The sequence below is a fragment of the Caloenas nicobarica genome, chromosome 7 (genome assembly GCF_036013445.1).
Source record: "Caloenas nicobarica isolate bCalNic1 chromosome 7, bCalNic1.hap1, whole genome shotgun sequence".
In the NCBI taxonomy this organism is placed as follows: Eukaryota; Metazoa; Chordata; class Aves; order Columbiformes; family Columbidae; genus Caloenas; species Caloenas nicobarica.
Window position 1 is genome coordinate 16,051,265 of NC_088251.1, and position 19,839 is coordinate 16,071,103.

At 35.6% G+C, this 19,839-nt stretch overlaps 1 protein-coding gene across 1 annotated transcript in view; it reads left to right on the forward strand.

The window, feature by feature from the left end:
* Positions 1–19,839, forward strand: part of LOC135990990 (adhesion G protein-coupled receptor A3-like) — a 272,534-nt gene that overhangs the window by 34,347 nt on the left and 218,348 nt on the right. Inside the window, exon 2 of the mRNA XM_065639202.1 lies at positions 6,037–6,108. Within this exon, the coding sequence (XP_065495274.1) occupies positions 6,037–6,108 (72 nt within the window). The remainder of the gene's footprint in view (positions 1–6,036; positions 6,109–19,839) is intronic.

Genomic DNA, 19,839 nt, shown 5'->3' on the forward strand with positions numbered 1-19,839 from the left:
GTCTATTCCTGCTATTTTTGTGGTGTAACTCTCAATTAATTATGGATGTCGTGGAAATAAACAATATTCTGGTTTACTGAGAAGGGTTTTAAAATTTTAAGAATACTTTTTCATTTTACAGTCTAACATTTCAATATAAATGATTATAATTTTATTCTGATACCACAAAGAAATTAAATACATTTTCCCCCACCGCTTTGTCCAAGTATTTCCTAGGATGTCTGCTCGCACTCCTTTTCTATCTAACTACATAACATGTGTAAAGAGAACAAAAAACTTAAACTGCAACATGTCAACTGGTATTAGGCTTCCATGAAAAATGAATAACTACTATTACTACTTATATTTTTACTTTAAAATAAAAGATAGTACCCTCTGCTTGAACTGAAATTAGTATGTAAGAGAAACTGCAGAACTTGAAAAACAATTTCATAACACAACCCCAACACAGAGGTCCCAGATGTACAATCTTATCTGAGCTTTATCCTGGATATCCATCTAACACACCTTTTTACTTGAGAAGTGGCAAATCAAACAGAAATGAAGAGGAAGAGCACAGCAGAGGCAGGTATGGTTGGTCTCCTTGTTGATGTCTCCTGTGGTACTTCAGTGTGCCTTGGCTGGTCTCCATGAGTGAGCCTTAAAGAAACCATTTCAGAGGGATTAATTTTCTAGACATTGGTTGTTCATCTTATCTGTCAGCTAGACACAGGACTGAGTCAAGTCTGGTCTGAATCAGTTCCTGGGCTGCCCAGCAGAAAATCAGGTGCAAGATGACATTTTTCTGTTTTTTCCTGAAGTTCGGGTGTTTTTTTGGTGGATGTGTGTGTGGGGGTTTGTTTTGTTTTGTTTTCCTTGTGTTTTTTGTTTATTTTCTTGTGAGTGTTATCAGAGGAAATATGCATTTTTCAGTAATGGGTCACACTTCCTTGTATGTTCACTATGCATTTGGAAATAGCAGTCTTCAACTAAATGTCTTGTCTTTCCTGGATTTGGTTATCTGGGTTGTGCTTTCTCTGTGGATGCACTGCTGCATGAACTCACAGTCTTTAGGCTTTACTGGTGGGATGCAGAACTGTCTCACTGAAGAAGCTTCAGATACGGAATTTGTTTCTTTTGTAATGTCAAGTGAACCCAAGTCTATTGACTTTGAAAGCATCGTAAAAAGATTATCTCTGCTTGAGCGATCGTAAGAAGCTGAAGTTTGCTTGTGTTCCAATTGAGAGCTTTTTATTTTATACTTTTTTAATATGACACTAGGTTGTCTTATACTGCACATGCTTTATACTTGAATGAGACTTTGTTGCACAGGATTAGGTATTTTTGCACTTTCAATGGTTTCACAAAAATAATAGCATCAATTTAAGCAAACTGTGATTTGTGGCTTGTTTAATTCAAATGGAAGAACCAGAAACAAAATCAGAGAAATGGCTTGTAGCCCATTAGAACAATTCATCTTTTAGGTATGCCTATACTGCTAAAGAACGAGGTTCGGGAGAGAGTGGAAGCAATGACGCATTGACTGTCCGTGTTTCTCAGTTGTCAGTCTGCTCCTTGGTGTGATTCTGGTCCTTGTGTACATGTGAGGTTGGTTGGTTTGTTTCCAGTGCGGGATGAATGAAATAACATGCAGCCTGTGTCACAGCCCACCAAAGAAGTACATTTGCATCGTGAAACTACATGTATAGATTACGTGCTTTAGGATGTCACTGCAGGTCAGGAGAGGGTGTTTGAAGGATATCCCTTCAGAGCCTGCAGGAATACTGCTGGAGGGTTTCACAGGGCTGGGAAAGGACAAGCCTGGTGTAAAAATGTGTAGAGTTAGTGTCTTCTGAATGTGCTTCCTGCAGTAAACTCCCTAAAGTGTCTTGGGAAAAGGAGCAGCAGAGATGTAAGTTTTGAAAAGGTCAATGAAGGAAGCAAACAGTTCATAATATGTCTGATCATCGGAGTGGTGCTGTCTAGTGGATTTATCCTCAGCACTATTTTAGGTAGATGTATTCCATGAGGACTAGGGCTGGAAGTACCCCTGTTTTAACTTCCAGTTACCTGGGGTTTGGATCATTATATATAGCGCAAAGACAGTTTGCAAACTAAACTTTAAAATAAGTACCTTCTCAGAAGGTTGCTCCAGGAATCTTTTATTTATTTATTTATTAAAGTAAAACTTTAAGTCAATTTTGGTTTTGGAAAAAAGTTTCACTGAAATAAAGTGTGATCATTTTCTTAGTGTTTCTCTCATTGGAATAAAATATTGAAAATGTGAGATTCTTGGCACATGGCTAGAAACTGATAATTATTTAAACCAGCTGTCTAGTTGCAATGTGTAACAATATGTATTGCTGTGATTCGCTAGCATATCTGAAAAAAAAGACAAGTGAAAATGCTGTGAGTAAATAAAATGTGATAAATACTTAATCATAGTGGGTGCACGGTGGTGATTGATTTTAAAAATCTAAACTATATTTAATCTTTTAAAAAAATAAATAACTCAGTTTCTGTTACATCTAAAAGTTATGATTAAACTATCCAAAAGTAAATACATGAATAGCACCTTTTCCCATGTATTTATCCACTAAACCTTTGCATTTGTAAGTACAAGAAAAGGATGCTGTTCATGTGTCTGTTTTCCTGCAAAATTTCTGCAGGTCGCTAAGACCCAACATCTCCCTGTAAGCAGGTGGGTGTATTCAAGGGAAAAGACATACCTATTTCAGCAATACATCATACATTTCATATCCATTCTGTTACTTTTCTGAAGAAGTAATATACAAAATTATTCTGTGTAATTTCAGCATCAAAAATAAGAGCCACAATTTGACCAGACATCGATTACTTGAAAAGATTTTTCATCATCTGTAGTTAAGCCTCACTCTGAGGTAGTATATTGAACATTGTAACCAGAACTTCCCTCCCTTCTAGCCACTTCCCACAACGAATGTCCTCAGAAGGGAAGAATGTTATGAGTTAAATCAAAAGTTTAACAAGTGATTCATTGCTCTATGATAAATAATGTGATTTAAGTTTCTCAGTGAAGCTGTTCATTGTACTCGCAGAAACGGTCTTCAGTGCAAACCAAATCCTCCTTGATAACAGCTCATTGCAAGTTCTTGGACATCACTAAAGCTAATTGAAAACAGGTGGATTCTTCCCATGTCGCATACCAACCAGCTGAATGAGATGTAGATCATTCATATTAATTGTTAAAGAAGATTCTTTTTTTCCCCCCCACAAACCTTATTGGAATGCCAGGATTCTCTAAAGCGGTGTTTCTGAACAGAAAAAGAATGATATTAAACTATAATGCCCATATTACTTTGTTTATAAAACCTGAATTTTAGTGGGCAGTGTAGAGAAGGCCTGAAGGAAACTTAATTTTTGAAATGTGATCTCTGTGTGAAAGTCTCTGTGAAAGTCTGGTATAAAGATTTGAAGGGTTTCATTTAGAAACTCAAATTTACATAGTTAAGTTCTACGGGGATTTTTTTGGTGTTTTTTTTTTTTTTTTAAATTTTGTGGTATCTGTTATAAGACTCAGTTTATCTTTCAGAAAAATAAAAGCGAATGACTAAATGAGATGGCAGAATTGCAGAACGTGAGCTGTGTTTACTGAGTGTTCCATTTATGAACTAAATGTTCTGTTTAATCTTGTGATTTATTACTAGTTAGATAGTTCTCTTTTATTTCTCAAAGTTTGTTTTATGTGGAATAATAGTACTGGTTTCAATCTACATGCTTTAGGGACATAGAGAAGGAAATTCAGAGGTAGAGAGTAGGAGACCCACATGTTGCTGACTTGTGCTGCATTTTCATGGAGTTGCCAGCAAAGTTCAGACTGCCCTCTCTTTCTGAGCTGGAAAAACAAATTGGTACCAGGAAAATGTTTCAAAGACAGAACTACTTGAATCTAAGCCAGATGAAATTTCTGAAGTGCATGTATCTTTGCAAATCAGGCTATGCAGAACAGTCCAAATACAATATTTATATCTAATGTCATTGTTATACACCTCAAAGATGGTCTCTCTGTAACACAGCATATAACCAAATGACTCAATATGAAGTGGAATTTATGATGTTAGCCTTTCCAAGCCTAGACCATTTTAATTTTGGGACTTCATATTTTCTTCACTGACTCAAGTTCTGTGCAGCCTCAGAAGAGAAGGTGAATAAAAGAACAGAATGAAATAATAGAACATTTCATGTATTTTCATTTTCTAGTTTAGATACTCAGAATTTTGTAACAATTTTCCAATTTAGTCACTGCATGGGCACCTAAACAGTTCAGAAAATCTGACAAATAAGACAAGTTGAAACAGTTTGCAGTCTTTCATCATGTCATGGCTGAAATGTAGTGCTAAGATGGTAGTGAAGAGTTGGTACATTAGAGAAATATTTAGTATCATACATACGATTTTTAATCTGAGAAGTAGAAGGAGGATCTTGTGACGTGGAGTTTCTTAGTTGATAGCATATATTGAAGCATATTTACTCTTTGTCATAAGGATAGGCTTCCATGCGCTTTAAGATATCTGTGTGTAAGTGTTCATGATTGATCCCAAATTGCCACTTGCGAGTTATACTGACTGGTTCTGGGTGATGTGTAATGTTGCTGCACAAGTGTATTCGGTAACAACACAGTGTAATAACATACAGGTCAGATCTGAACTGCTCTGTTCTCCATGTTCTCTGACAGTGGGCCATCAAATCATGTCAAAATATATTTACACATATTTCTTGATGAATTTAAGAAATAACTTGCAAAAATCTCCAAATCTAACTAACATTGCAGTATTTTAACTTTCCTACATCAATAATTATTTTCTGTTTCATTATGGGTCGGTGTTACCTTTCAACTCACCTAGACTTGAGATTTTGTGTAGTAGGTGTGTTCTGAGGCAAAGCACTTACTGTTCATATACAATGGGAAATGCTAAGAGCAAGACAAGATGGTCTCATGTAACATATTGTTTTAAAACTTTGGAAAAGCAAATAATCAATTCACAAAGTCTCAAGTTTGCTAGTTGAGAGGATAAATTTCTTTTGAGTTTTGTTTTTTATTTGTTTCTATCTTTATTGCAAGCTATGTCTCTTAGTTTGAAATGAAATTTTATGCGCTAGAGAAGTATAATTTTTCGTGTTACATTAAAAGACTGATTTCTCAAGCAGTTGGAACTAGATTTTTTCAGAGACAAATGTTTCTTTCATTGCATAATCATTACATCAGTTTAAAAAAAAATTATTGAGCTTCTGGAACAAATTGCATTTCTCTTGTATATTGTAGGGTTTTTAAGAAGTAACATGTTCAAAATGAGCAAATGTTCATCTTGTATTGCTTAGTTGGTAAAATATAGTGATATTGATAGTACTTTAACACGGAGAGGAAGACTAGACAAGTTTTTCAATAGCTTCTATGCAGAACCAGTTTGCATGTGTACTTGATAGTGGTGGTACTTGATGGGCCAGGCATAGGTTAATTACTGAATTTCTATTATGCAGAGGTTGCAACAGGAAAACATTTTTGGACTGGTCTGTTTTTGTGGTAAAGGGGTGGTTTTCTGTTTGTCTCTCCTATAGAAAATTAAATATTTGCTCTGTATCTGTCAGCCATGTATGGTGTCATTCTTTGTACATCCTTGCTATAGCAACCACTGCAAAGTGACTTTATTGTCCTCTGATCTACTGGAACAGTTTTTCCCTTGCTTCCTCAGCCTTTTTGCTGACCAGGAAGCCCAACAAGTACTTTGCCAGTGGTAATTTAGAATCTACTAGTGAAGCGTGGGCACTTATCAGAGTTACAATTTTCAAGTTGAAGCCAAAATTCATTTGTTGACATATTTTTTGAATATGCTTTTATTTAATAAAGAAGAAACTCTACACTTCAGCAATCTTTATTTGCTGCTATGATGGGAAAATGCAAATGAAGCAGAGAATTTACTGATTAGTATTTTACAGAGCAGTCATTTACTGTAATTACATGTTTTTAATCGGTGGAATTATCATGTTCTATTAACCAAATTCTTTCCTGACTTCTTGTAGGATTCTGAGTAACAACAAGATCTTATGGTTGAAGAATGGCTCTTTCTTCGGACTGAGATCCCTGGAGAGACTGTGAGTAACTGATCATCTTAGTTCCACCTTTGATTAAAAAGACTTTTAATTTTATTTTATATATAAAACTAAGCATCAGATAATGAAGTTGAGATGTTCTGTACCGTATTGCACAGCAGAGTTTCTAGGCCATCATGAAGTTAAGAAACAGCACAAAAACGAGTGAATGGGGATGGATGTGGAAAATACAGGAAAGCACTGTCATCAGTTTGGAACTAAAATAAACATCCCGTCAAAGTCTTGTACTACACTATGTATGCTATCACAGTGAAGACTGGTATATGTAATGGTAACACTAATAAACCTGACGTGTAGTTTGGGTTATTTAACTCATTGGACTCCAATACTTCCATTGCATTTCTATTCTAATTTTAATTCTATTTTATATTTAAATTATATTCTAAAGAAACTGGACAGTGTTTATCACTGGAGCAGACAATGACGTTGATAAAGGTCCATGAGCGTGTATTTCTGGCCAATATTTGGAGAGGGGAAGAGGTGCTCAGGAGCAACAAATGATTTAGGTAGAAAACATTGGAAAACTTTGGAATAAATAAGCAGTAACAGCTATATTGTAAAACACTACTTTATATGTAAGTCATTCATTTGAAAATAATTATATGAGCAAGTCTAAAAGGCTGTTTTTAATATCTATAGTCAACTTTGCCAGTGCATCTGAAATGAGTAATTGTGTCATGCCTATCTTACAATATCTCTCACAGCTTAAGCTAAATTATTTTTATATTGCTTTGCAAGAATACCTTGATTATGTAGAGCTGTTGATATGAAGTAGCTGCTGCATTCATGAATGTATTCTCTGTTTCATGAATGTTTCCATATGCAAAAAATTACATATTAAAATCAACTTTAGCTAATATTTTACTATATATGTGTGTGATGTGCATGCTGTTTGTGGTTGTGTAATAAGGTGGGTAAGTATATGATATTGGGATATTTGAATATTCTAACTGCAATTTTAAAATAAACAATGTATTTCAAGGTCTGGAGCATTCTCTTAAGCACTTTGAAGTGTTAGGGTAAAGTTAGCTGTCTCAACAGTTATGTAAAGGAATACTACCTTTTCTCTGCATACAGTTAGAGATGTAACAAAATATTATTTAATATTGACAATTTTAAACGGCATGGAGTGACAAGCATTTGTATATTGTTTACTAACTGGTTTAATCTTAGGTGTAACAATGATATGAGGTTTATAAAGAAGTTTACAAATATTTTAGACAGAACAATTTAAGAGATAGGATTACAAATGTATTGCAAGAAAGGAAATTAGTCAATTAAATTGTAATGTACTGCAAGTAAAGCATAAGTGTTTAGATGCAGAGGAAAACATTTCCTTTGGGTTTTTTTAATTTACATTGAGGAGTGATACTGAGCATGTAATTTTAAAAGCTTCATTAGTCATCTACTTAGAGAAATACTTCAACCTGAAAAGACATTGCAAGCAGTATTGAGAACAGTGAGCAAACAAAATATGTCCTAGATGTGTAGCCTCCAGTGTCACTGGCATCTAAACCTTCTTAATTTTATTGCATTGATTTTTTACAACATTACAGATAAAATGAGTGAGTGTTGTGCAAATGCCATAGAGACAAGAATCATGTGTGTCTGTAATTACCATGGCATCATGAGCCAGAAGAGTGTTATCTTCTGTGGAAAATGAAGTCATTCAATCTCGAACTTGAAAACTTTAGAGGAGAAGTAACTATTCAGATGGAACCAAGTGACTTGTATTTTCTGACTCTTTCCTATCATGGAGTGCTCAAAACCTCTTTTTGAGCAGAGAACGGTTTGAAGCCCTACTCCAGCAACCTAGTGACAACTTTCCCCTTATTTTGTTTTTCAATTCTTGTCACAACAGGAGTTGGATTACAGAAGTGTCAGTCCTCCCAAGCTCCGGTGATTTCTCAGCAGTGTGTTACACAAGCAAGAGGACTCACTGAGCAGTTTTTTCAAACTAGAACTCCTCATTTTATGCAACTTTAAGCAAACAAACCAAGAAACATAGGTTATTTGCCCCTTAACTGTCCATTCTAAGAGTAAGATCGAATCAATTTCTCTAAAGCTATGATTATTGTAGGACTCATATTATGCATGAAATGCATTTTTTCCAAAAAAAATACTTGGAACAGGTTTGTATTTGTTTCTGCAGACTTCTCAGAAAATTGCATTTTTTTCAGCCACAGCATGAGTAGTACAAGGTTTCTATTTCAGATTGTCTTAAATTGTGTTACTGCTATAAAAGGAAATCTGATACTAGGTTTTTAGGGAATACAACCAGCTAGCCAGGGAAAAACATGTTTGAGGACACAGTTATTTCCCTTTTAGTAATAGAAAGATAATCCTGTACCTACTAATACTTTATTAATATTAAAAATGAAACATTTAATAATGTCTGTAAGAAAAAATATGAACAACAGTGATCAAAATACATTTATGAAATATTATTTTTTCTGAGCAGTTTGTAAAAATGCTTTGAAAAACACCATCTCACAAAATGTGCTTTTTCTTTATTTTGTGTATGTGTGAACAGTGACTCATGAGTGACCTGTAGAGGTGACATTCTCTCTCCACTTAGTTTGGGTTTTCAGAAACTAAAAATTGGTGCCTTGTGCTGGTTTGGAAAGGCTGACTCACAAATGTGTTATGACATCTGGATCGTGATGCACCTCTGCACCACTGGCCTTACTTTGCAGTACTAACAAGAGGCATTAAAAAGTGAATATCCTTACTTAAATACCATGCGAGAATAAAAACTTTATTTAAACTTGGGTTTTGTTTGGTGCTCAGTTATATAAGCCTTGATTTGGAATAAAATCAGAAGTGTAGGTAAGAAAATAAATAAACTTTTTTGTAGCAAGTATGATAAAGAAACTGTTAAAATATGAAGAGCTTTATGGAATTTAACTGGAAGACATCGACAGACCACAAATTCTACAAATTAAAGAGGGCGCCTTGAACCCATTTTTGTGATACGCCTTGTTGAGACAGCTTCATATTCAGGAGGCTGGGAGTTCAGTTTGGATCTGAAGCCTGGGGCAAAGACTTGACAGCTTGTAATGGTTTCAGTTCCAGTGCCTTCCCTGTCTGTAATCAGTGTCCTGTCTTTTTGGGAGATTCATTGATCTGAGCATCAGTTATTGTAGACATTTAAAGAAGTTTTTCATATGCTCTGAGTACCATAAAAGAAAGGCAAAGTGGGCTTTCAAAGCCATGAGATGGTGAGGTAGTGTTTTCAAGTAAGTCTCAGCAATTCAGAGGCTTTCATTTAGTTAAAATAGTGATTTGGAGGATCTGAACAACTGAAAAAAAAAAAGTCTATATAATTTGATGGTATAGTTATTCCATAAATTGAAACAATATATTTAGTAGAAAATCCTGTGACTTACAGTTTGATTTTTTAAAAGTATTGTTATTGATTTGTTTATTTTTAACTTATGGGCAGTGGGCTTAACCATTACTATTACCCAAGGAACTAATGCAGCTAATGCAGATTACCAGCTTGCTAGTGGATACACTATCATGGTAGTATATGGTATGGACCCTGCTCCAAAGATATTGCAGTCTCTGAACAGTGTGCAGCAGAATAATACTATTAGTAATAGTTGTGGCAAGTCGTTTTGTGCTTGAGAATATTTGACTAGCCATAGTTCACATGATACTTCTGGGAACAAGGACTGAGGTGGTTGGGCCAGGTGCTCCAGCTGTGCTGGACCTGAAGACAAGATCTAGACTAGGAAACTAAATCTTATACCCTCATGCTGATGTCAGGTGGCACAAAACAGTATGTAACTGAGCCATTATCCACACTACTAATTTTCTTACCCTCCACCACAACCATTGCATCACAATTGCCTGGATAGCCCCTGTCCTGCAATAATTCCCCATGTTACCTCTAGCTGGGAGCAATTGGTCATGGCTTCTTCTCTGCTGTTGGCTTCCCAGTGCTTAATAGGGTTGATCTTGTACTTGGCATTTTCTGAAGTGGGTGTATTATGTCTCTCTCTCTTTCTCTCTCTGTTTCATAACCAAATGTACTTTTTCATTAAGTTTGTAGGAGCGTAATTACCTCTGAGACTGCTGCTCCTTTGTCCCCTGTGGCTGAAATGGGTTCAGAAGCAATTTGGAGGGAACCAGCAAATGAAAATAAAGAAACATACACAAACAGACTGTGATTGCATAAGCAGTATTTCCTTGGGAAATCAGAATGAAAGATCACTAAGTAAGATTACACACTTTTCACAGTTGACCCAGAAGAAAACCATGCCAGGCACTAATACTTCAGCAGTAACTGTTTTACAGAAACTTGCTGTTGTATTTTCCCAACATTCATAGACATGTTTCTAGACAAAGAACAATAATATTGAAGTATTAGTAAGAATTTAGCATTAAATTTATTTTTATTTTATTTTTTTTAGCTGTATAGATCAGTCTTACTTGACCAGGTCTCATTTAGATTGTGTGTACTTTTAAGTGTTGCTGTCTTGTAAAGTTACCAACTGTGTGGCAGTGCTATGCAGTCACATGTTGTCCCCAGTTATTACTAGATAAGATTGCATAAAACCTACTTTCAGTATGGCATTCTGCAACTATATATTGCGCTGTGCAATTGAAGTAATAACACATTAATTTAAGGGAATGAAAGGGCAGAAAAGGCAAGTAAAACAAATTAGACCATAGAAAAAACCATGTTGTTAAACAGCTAGTATAAAAATATGGTATTTAGATGTTCTTTAGCAAAACTCAAGTGATGAAAGGGTAAAACACAAAGGTTTTATGTTTTGATATACTGATGTCCTTCTTTAAACATGCAATTTGCATTCTTTACATTGCTGGCCTTTTCATTTCTTTTCTTGCCTATACTTTTGAAATGTGCCTGTGCACACACACATGAAGAAACAGAGGTGTTCTTCAGCACTGTGTAGGATTGGAAATATGCTTAAAGAAATTGTTAAGCAATTGTATTTTCAACAAATATGTGTGACATCTTCAAAGTTAGAAACTTTATAAATGGAATTTAGAATTACTTCACTTTTTCTATTTCTAAAACAATCCAACAAATATTAGCTATTATAAACTAATAATATTTTGGACTGACAGCCAGGATCCAATTGTACAACTTTTTTTTTTAATGCCTCTAACATTATGCAAGTACTTACAACAGAAAACAAATTAATAATCTGGAGACCTGAAATGGCCACATTAATACATCTCAAATGCCACATAATCATGTTTAAAGAAGTGCTCTGATGTTACTTAGGGAAAGGGCAATTTTAAAATCTGTTTCTTGGAGCTGTCTGTTGTGTAAGTAGTCATGGCATGATTGAAACTGTTTGGTTTTATCTTTTTTTTTATTTGCAGATATATGGAGGAAGCAAAATCAGGACAAGTTCCTTTTAAGCATCTAAAGTTTTCCTGCCACTTTTTCTTGTATTTAGTAAATTGTCTAGATCTAGCTGATAATGATAACAAATGAGTTATTTGTTTAATTGCACCTCAAATATATAAAAAGAGCAAAAATACAAATGCTCCAACCGTTATGCTTCCTTGTCTAGGAATCTTGGGGAAATCGAATAAATTTTTCATGTTAAATTTCATACTGTGTTGGCTTGTTGTAATTGTTTACAAAAAAACTCATTATGCAGCAGTACTGTTTGAAGTGGTTGAGCATATTACAGTAGGTGAGGAAGGATGGGAATAGCCATGGGGAATCATTTTTCTCCTGGAGTGAGACTATCTCTGCACATACACTAAACTGAAACTGAAAACAATTCATATTCCTCTTGGTGCTCATTGAACTTTGAGTTACCCTTTTAGTTTCAGTGTCAGATTAAGAGATTCTCTTTCTAATTACAATGATGCTAGTGTTTGTATTAAGCACGATAGTTCCCTTTGTCACTTCTAGAAGCAGCTAATTCAACTGAAAGTTTTTTAATTGGTGTTAAGTATGCTTGCCTGCAATATATTCAGTACTAAGGCAATTATAAATATTGAGTTTAAAAAGGAAAGCTCTGAAAATTCATGAATTGCTGAAATTAACTGTTCTTCCAGAGAACCATCTATTGTCTAAACAGAGACATCTGTATTATATCTTAGCAGTGACATAGCTAGTGAGATCGAATGCACCCTCAGCATGTTTGCAGATAGATGTCACCAAGCTGAGTGGTGTGGTTGACATGCCTGAGGGATGGGGTGCCATCCCAAGGGACCTGGACAAACTCAGGAAGTGGTCCTGTGTGAACCTCATGAAGTTCAACAAGGCCAAGTGTAAGGTCTTTCATGTGGGTTTGGGTAACCCCTGGTATCAATACAGGCTGGGGGACGAGTGGATTGAGAGCAGCCCTGCGGAGAAGGACCTGGAGGTACTAGTGGATGAAAAGCTGGACATGACCTGGCAATGTGTGCCTGCAGCCCAGGAAGCCAACTGTATCCTGGTCAAGGGAGGTGATTCTTGAGCAACCTGATCTAGTTGAAGGTGTCCCTGCTCATTGCAGAGATGTCAAACTAGATAACCTTTGAAGGTCCCTTGCAACCCGAACTATTCTATGATTCTGTTCCTCTACTCCGCTCTGGTGAGACCCCACCCAGAGTACTGCATCCAGCTCTGGAGCCCTCAGTACAAGAAAGACATGGACCTGTTGGAACAACTCGTCTGTGAAGAAAGGCTGAGAGAGCTGGGGTTCAGCCCAGAGAAGAGAAAGCTCCAGGGAGACCTTATTGTGGCCTTTCAGTACTTAAAGAGAACTTATAAGAAAGATGGGGACAGACTTTTCAGTAGGGCCTGTTGTGATAGGGCAAGGGGTAATGGTTTTAAACTAAAAGAGGGGAGATTTAGACTAGATATAAAGAAGAAATTTTTTACAATGGAAGTGGTGAAACACTGGAACAGATGGTAGGTGCCCCATCCCTGGAAACATTCAAGGCCAGGCTGGGTGGGGCTCTGAGCAACCTGATCTAGTTGAAGATGTCCATGCTTATTGCAGAAGGTTGGACTGAATGACCTTTGAAGGTCCCTTCTAATTCAAACTGTTCTGTGATTCTATGATTCTATTGCAAATAACAGGTTTGAAGGGTTGGAGATACTAAAGAAATAAAAATCCTCACAAATACAGGAATGGGGAAAAAAAGCATGTATCAAGAAGCAGACAGATCAGAAAGAGGGAAGAAAAGATTTACCCAGATAATAATAATTTATCATTTAAAATAATAATAGCTTTTTGTGAAATTAATATTTTGTTAAGGCACATACTGAAGCATGGAGAGAACAAATTTCTACCACAAAAATGAGTGAAAAACTAGAAAATTGGGCTGTATATTTCAGAGGTTAATACACGAAACGGCTTAGCTATCTCATTTTTTCATTGATTATGAATGCCGTGATCAGCCACTGAAATGTATTTTTGTCTGGGCTTGTACCATATCCCTGGGTCAGGACCCAATTTCTTACCCATCCTGGGGCTCCTTCCACATCTGCTGCCGCCAGTCTCCCTTTCTGGTGGTAACAGCCTGGAAGCTCTGGGAATTTGCCTCTCTTTGGTGCTTGGTCCTCTGTCGTTATGATAATTTTGGTCATGTTACTCAATAATACCAATGTCATGTTTATTATGATACAGGCAGAAGGTAGAGCTGTCCACTCGAATGTGTTTTTTAAATATCTAACTTTGTGTATCTGTCAATGAAGTTCGTAACATTTAAATGAATTATTGCTAAATAATTCAATGCATGTCAGGAAAAAAAAGTATTTTTTTCCATAAAATCCAGTTAGTACCATAAAATCCAGTTTCTATAAAAGTGTTTTAATGTCTTACAATTATAATGGCATGGATTGGTGAAATTGGTATGAGTCTGATATCAGACTGGAAGGAGATACAAAAATGATCATTGTAGTACCAGAATATCTTCACTTCCTCACTTTGAAGATATTTTCTTTTAGCATCAAACATGGATTCCTCATGAACATTTAAAATATTGGAATTATAACTTGTAAATAATGCAAAGATACAAAATTATTTATGTATTACCAATAAAATTTAACATAATGAGAAATTTACTCTATCACTTTACTTAGCTAAAATTATCTTAGTCATAGTGGATAAATTTCCAACTGACAGCTTCAGTTAGGCAACTTTATTGCTTGACAGTATTTATTTATTGACAGATTTCTTTTGCCATCATCTGATCTTGGAAGATGCTATGTTTAAGTCATTGCATTCAATTAAAAATACAGCTTTTTAGCTACTATGCCTTTTACTTAAAGGTACTTAATCCTTAAAGGTGTTTGTGTAAATAGGGAATTTTATACATAGTACTATAGTTACAACCAATATATGTACAAGTATTTTCAAAACCAAATCTGAACGATGCTTCGAAAACATCATAGAACAGAAAACTGGACTGTTGGTCCTCATATAAAAGGAGTGCAGGGTGGAATGCATTTCAAAGTAAATATTACTTGGCTGCAGGCAGTATTTTAATGAATTGCACGGAGGAGGATATTTAATTTGCAATTGTTGTGTAGAAATCCTGAGAAACCAGAGGAGGAGAAACAGATGCGGGATCAATGTCACAAGTCAAACTGGGCAACCTTAATTAAAAATTTCCTTTTCATTTTAATTCTGTGATCCTTAATGGATCTTTTGATTATATTCTATGAATGTTACTCCTTCAGTAATGCAAAAGCTGAGTACTGTTATACTGACTGTCAGAAACACTGGAGTTAGAAATTAAAAGGAAAATTACCTTACCCTCTCTCTAATAGGCATATGTACTGTAAGTCTTACAAGCATGAAGTAACTATCAAAGCACTTGTAATGTAATCTGACAGAAAGATAATATATTTTTTCCTCTAGTCATTTGTTATTTTCCAGTACAAAGGCACAATACAGACTATTAAACATCACATATTTTAGAGGATGAGACAACAGGAAAATATCCTGGGGTTTTTTTTACTGTAAGCCTGGTTTTTGTTTGCCTCCTAAACTGCCGCATTAATTTCTTTGGTTCTTGTGATAGGTTTGCTTTTTTTTTTCCCCCTGTGATAGAAACAACATGGGCTACCAGGCCATGTATTTGCTTTTAAATCCATACTTCATAGTGAGTTGTAAGTCTTGCCAGCGCAGGCGCTGCTTGTTGGCGTCATGGGCATTTATGCCATTCTAATGTGAGATTACATTCATCCAGTTCTGGCGTGAAACTGGTTTCAGTTTAGGCATGAAATTGACAGCTGCTGGTTGTATGTGGTATAGAAAAGATATTTAAGATGTCATTGGTTGCATTGCTATACTTTCGAGTGTAACAACAAAACAGATTTCTGTTGGTAATTCTAGCATGACAAAATAAAAACATTTTGTTGGGACATAGCATTTTCAGGAGTATCTTTGTCATAGATGTCAGTATTTCATTTCAACAGCTTTGTATTTGCACAATAGAGTCTTTTTAGAATGATAAAGCTGAACTGTACCACTTAGGACCAATGCAAGCTGTATAATTTTTCTATAAAGAAATGGCAGACTGGCTGGAGAGGTAGGAAAAGCAGAAATGTTGTTCAAGGGCAGTTTGTATGAAGTCAGAGCAGCATGCTGGGAAGCCAAGCTGATAAAAATTAGTGTTAGTTGATCGATAACTGAGCTAATCTTGCAAAGTGAGCTGTGAGGTAAGTTGATAGCAGTCTCCTTATGTTCAGTATTTTGTGGTTTTGATCTCTCAGCTGTAGGCTATTGAGGGAATAATGTTTTCAAACTCCAAAAAATATTATAGTATATTCTCTGTTCATATGCAATGCGGTCTTTAGCATGTTTGCTGTTGAGGAGACCAAGGTTTGATGCGTCATCTGATAGTATCTGGACCTTAAGTTCTGAATAGGAACATCTCCTTAATGTCATGGTGTGCTCAGGGAAAAGTCAGTATCAGAAGAAAAGCTCCAAACTCCATCCTTCCCTCCCAGAGACTTTTCTGGGGTCTACTAATACCTTTTTTTTTGTCTATCTCTGACTTGATAGCAATGGACAGACATTTATCATTTGCTTACTTATAAGAAAACACAAATACACAGAAGTTACTCTCCCAAAAGTTCCTGTCTATAGACAAGCACCTGAGGTCTCTGGTGAAAAGATGCTATTAGGCTGTTACACATTCATGTCATGCTAGTCCATAAATCCTTTGAGGGTACCCAATGGCCCTGGGAGTTCGTTGCCCTCAAAACTCCTGGGGGTGCCTGCAGAAACCATAGCTTGTTCTCTGACCCTTGTACTTCCCCATGATCTCTGAGAAGGTAAAAAAAAAAAAAAAAAAAAAAAAAAAGTACTTGAAAAGAAACAGAAAGAAGCACGATGTTTTATGCCAATTTAGTTAAAAAAAAATCCCCAAAATGAGTTGTCTGAAGTAGTTAGGAAAGCTGATGTAATATAACAGCTGTGGGCAGTTTTTTTCCCCACTTCTTAATATAGACAGAATTGATTAGTTGGGTGTAGTATAGTGCTGCGTGTGTCAAGTAGGTACAAAATGGTTGTTCTCACGAGAAAATTGCATGCAGACTTAGCACATGATAAGCTGTCTTGTGTTAACACAAATTGCCTCGTTCTTGAAATAGAAAGTGACTGGGAGAGCTATAGAGGATGTTTGTATAGTCTGAGCTATGCACATATTCTGTGAAAAAAAGAATTACAAAATTCCTCTATGCTTTACTTTAGAAAGTGTTTTGCTGAGGAGAATACAGAGAGGAACATTGTGCTGGAATAAAAATGTGTGTTTTTATTTGCTTGTGAACTTGAAAAAATAAAATAAAATTGTTCTATGTGATGATAGTGAGCTTCATCTTGTAGAAATAAGCAGTTTGAGTTAAAAATAAGCTACTTGAGTTAGCATAATGCAAGCAACTTGTTGAAGCATAAATAAAATATTTTTATCATGCTTTTATAACCCAGAAAACTGCCAAAGGGGCAGCTTGAAACTCCTCAAATCAATTAATTTCTGTCTATGAAAAAATACGAAACATGCTAAATCAGGAAAAATATTTTAGTTGTAGATACCTGAAAAAAAACCCATATTTATTAAAAAACCTACCCTCTCAACCGTAACTGTAGCATTTTGATATGATGCTATAAATAATGGCCAACGAAAGAAACTTTTTAGCTAGTGTCCACTCTCAGACACATGGTGCATTTTATATTTTCACCAGGTATTCTTTCCATTTTTTATGTTCAATATTCACGTTTGTTTTTTAATGCAAAGTAAGTTAATACTTTTTTAAAGACTGTAAAGGCATGCTTGTCAGCTGAAATGGGAATTTAAAGTACATTGTGTTCAGAACAAAACAGTGTTTTCCGTACTGTGTCAGCAGCCAAGTTGAGAATGTGATAGCTTTTTTCCCCTTTGTACCATTCATTGCTTTTAGGTATTTCTGAGAAGTGCAAGTGCCTCACAAGGGACAATTCTCTCATTTGAGTGATGTTTGAGTACTGTATTAAGTTTTCCTACTGTACAGAGCTATGTGAACTTACAAAAATATTTAGGAATGTAAGACCAGGATGGGTTGCAGCCAGGCTGAGCTTCCAGGGATAAAAAGAAAATTTGTTGAACTCTCCCTCTCATCATCTACACCATAAACTAGCCACTCCATTAATTGCTTTCCAGCACTCCATTAAGAACACTGAAACTTCAGTTCAAAATAATGTCCCTAAAATTTATAATGTGTCAGTGGAGAAGAAATTGTAATGTGTCACAAGGGAGTTTTAAAAATTTTCTTTTTACATGTCTTTGCCACTGTAACCAATAAATCCTTAACAGACCAAACCTGACAGTTACTTTAACCATGACTATGCCAGCACGGTATACCAATACAGGAAGTTTTTTATCTAGTGGACCAGTTCAGGTTGCCAGTGTGAACTATCCAATGTTGGCTCTCTTAGCCTTTTTTTAGTGAAAAGGGAGGAGCAGGGGAGGCTCCTGAAGCCGTGTTCTGTTGCATCAGACATGAAATATAAAAATGTTGCTGGTCCTTGCAGAAACAATTCAACTCTGAATATGCAAAAAATCATGTCACAAGATGCAATTTCTAACTCTAGCAAGCCCTGTCCAGGCATTCTGTATCAGTTTCAAACTGTATTTTGAACAATTTGAAGGCTGCTCCCAATCGTTCTTTCTTTCTTTTTTTTTTTTTAATTTCTGCTTTTTCTTAACTGTGATCTAAATGTATTTATAGCCTATTTTTATCCATGCGATTTTATAGTGCTGTTATTCTTTAACTTAAACTAATCCCTTTCTTGTTCTAGGGTTCAGCATTTATAAACAGTGGTGTAATACTCACTTTCCTTGTCTAAGCAAGCCAAAAATATTATAATCTCTTATTGACATCATGAAAATAGCCATGAAATGTATACATCTTTAAAAAAATATGTATGGGCACAAAGCCTGAAATGTATCTAAAAGCAAGATTATTATCTGCAAAGGTTTATTTATTTTTTTTGTTTGTTTTTAATAGTATCAAAATTGGATTTGAATGCAGTTTATTGAATACTCAGACAAGTACAATTTCACCTTAGATTAACATTCATGTTGTAAAACTCTCCTACAGCTCAATACAAGGAAGACCTCTCTGGAGCATCTACATGTAGTAAATATCTTTGGGAAATTCACTGGAATTTTAGGGCTTAGGAAGTCTGTACAAAGCTACATTCTCTGGTCATGTGTAGCCCGCCATTGCTGACCAAATTGTCACTTAGAGAAGTAGAGTGAAACTTTAAAGCTTCCTGCTGATGGCATTGAATTGATTCCTCCTTTTTTTCTTATTTTCAAATTGAATACTGACGTTACTGAATGGATGGGGGAGGTTTATTTCTTTTTGCTTTCTCTAGAACTGAGAATTCAGTAAAGTGAACATTTTTTTTTAAAATTCTATTTTATTCAAACTGTCATCTGCACAGAGATGGAAGATAAAATACAGACCTTTTGCTACAGGCCTTCTCTCTCAGTTTCCTTGGATTCAGGTGATTGACCAGTGGTGTCTGATAGTTGCTTTGTAGTTTATTTGTGTAAATCAAATTAAATGCTTTTTTTTCAGAAGCAAAAGAAGGATTTCACTTTCTTCTTCTTTTTTTTTTTTTTTTTCCTGTTGATTATGCTATTGCACAGTGGTTGCTCCTTGGCTTCGTATACCTACCTACTCATGTATTCAGATTCTGTCTTACTGTAAGAGGAGAAAATTCATCTTAGCTAATACCTCTGAGATAATTTCTCCTTCGTTCAGCCATTTCCTACTTTTCTACTTGCCCTAATTTATGTTAAGCCGTGACAATGAAAGGAAAAACATGTAACAAAAGTAGGAAAATAGTATCGTAAAATCATAAATATTAGCAGAAGGGTGGAGGCTGCATGTGGAACATGGGAAGACACCTGTTTGGAAGGGGTTAGTCTTTATTCAGACTTTCTTCTTTTATTTATACTGATGTGAGGAAATTTCTAGTCTTCTTACCCCTGTGTTGAGTTACTGTGCTAGCGGATTCATTTCCTAAAGTTTTGTTTTCTCATTTCAGGTCTCTCCCATTTGAAAATTCCCCAAAGTTATCAGGTTTTAGGTGAAATACTCATTTCCTAGGCATGTGAATCCTATAGCACAGTTTAAAAAAAAATCTGTACTTTGGCATTGTATTTGTGTTCTCACATCATTGCATCTCTTTGATTTTTCTTGTGTTGAAAAAGCAAGACAGGTACTTTGTT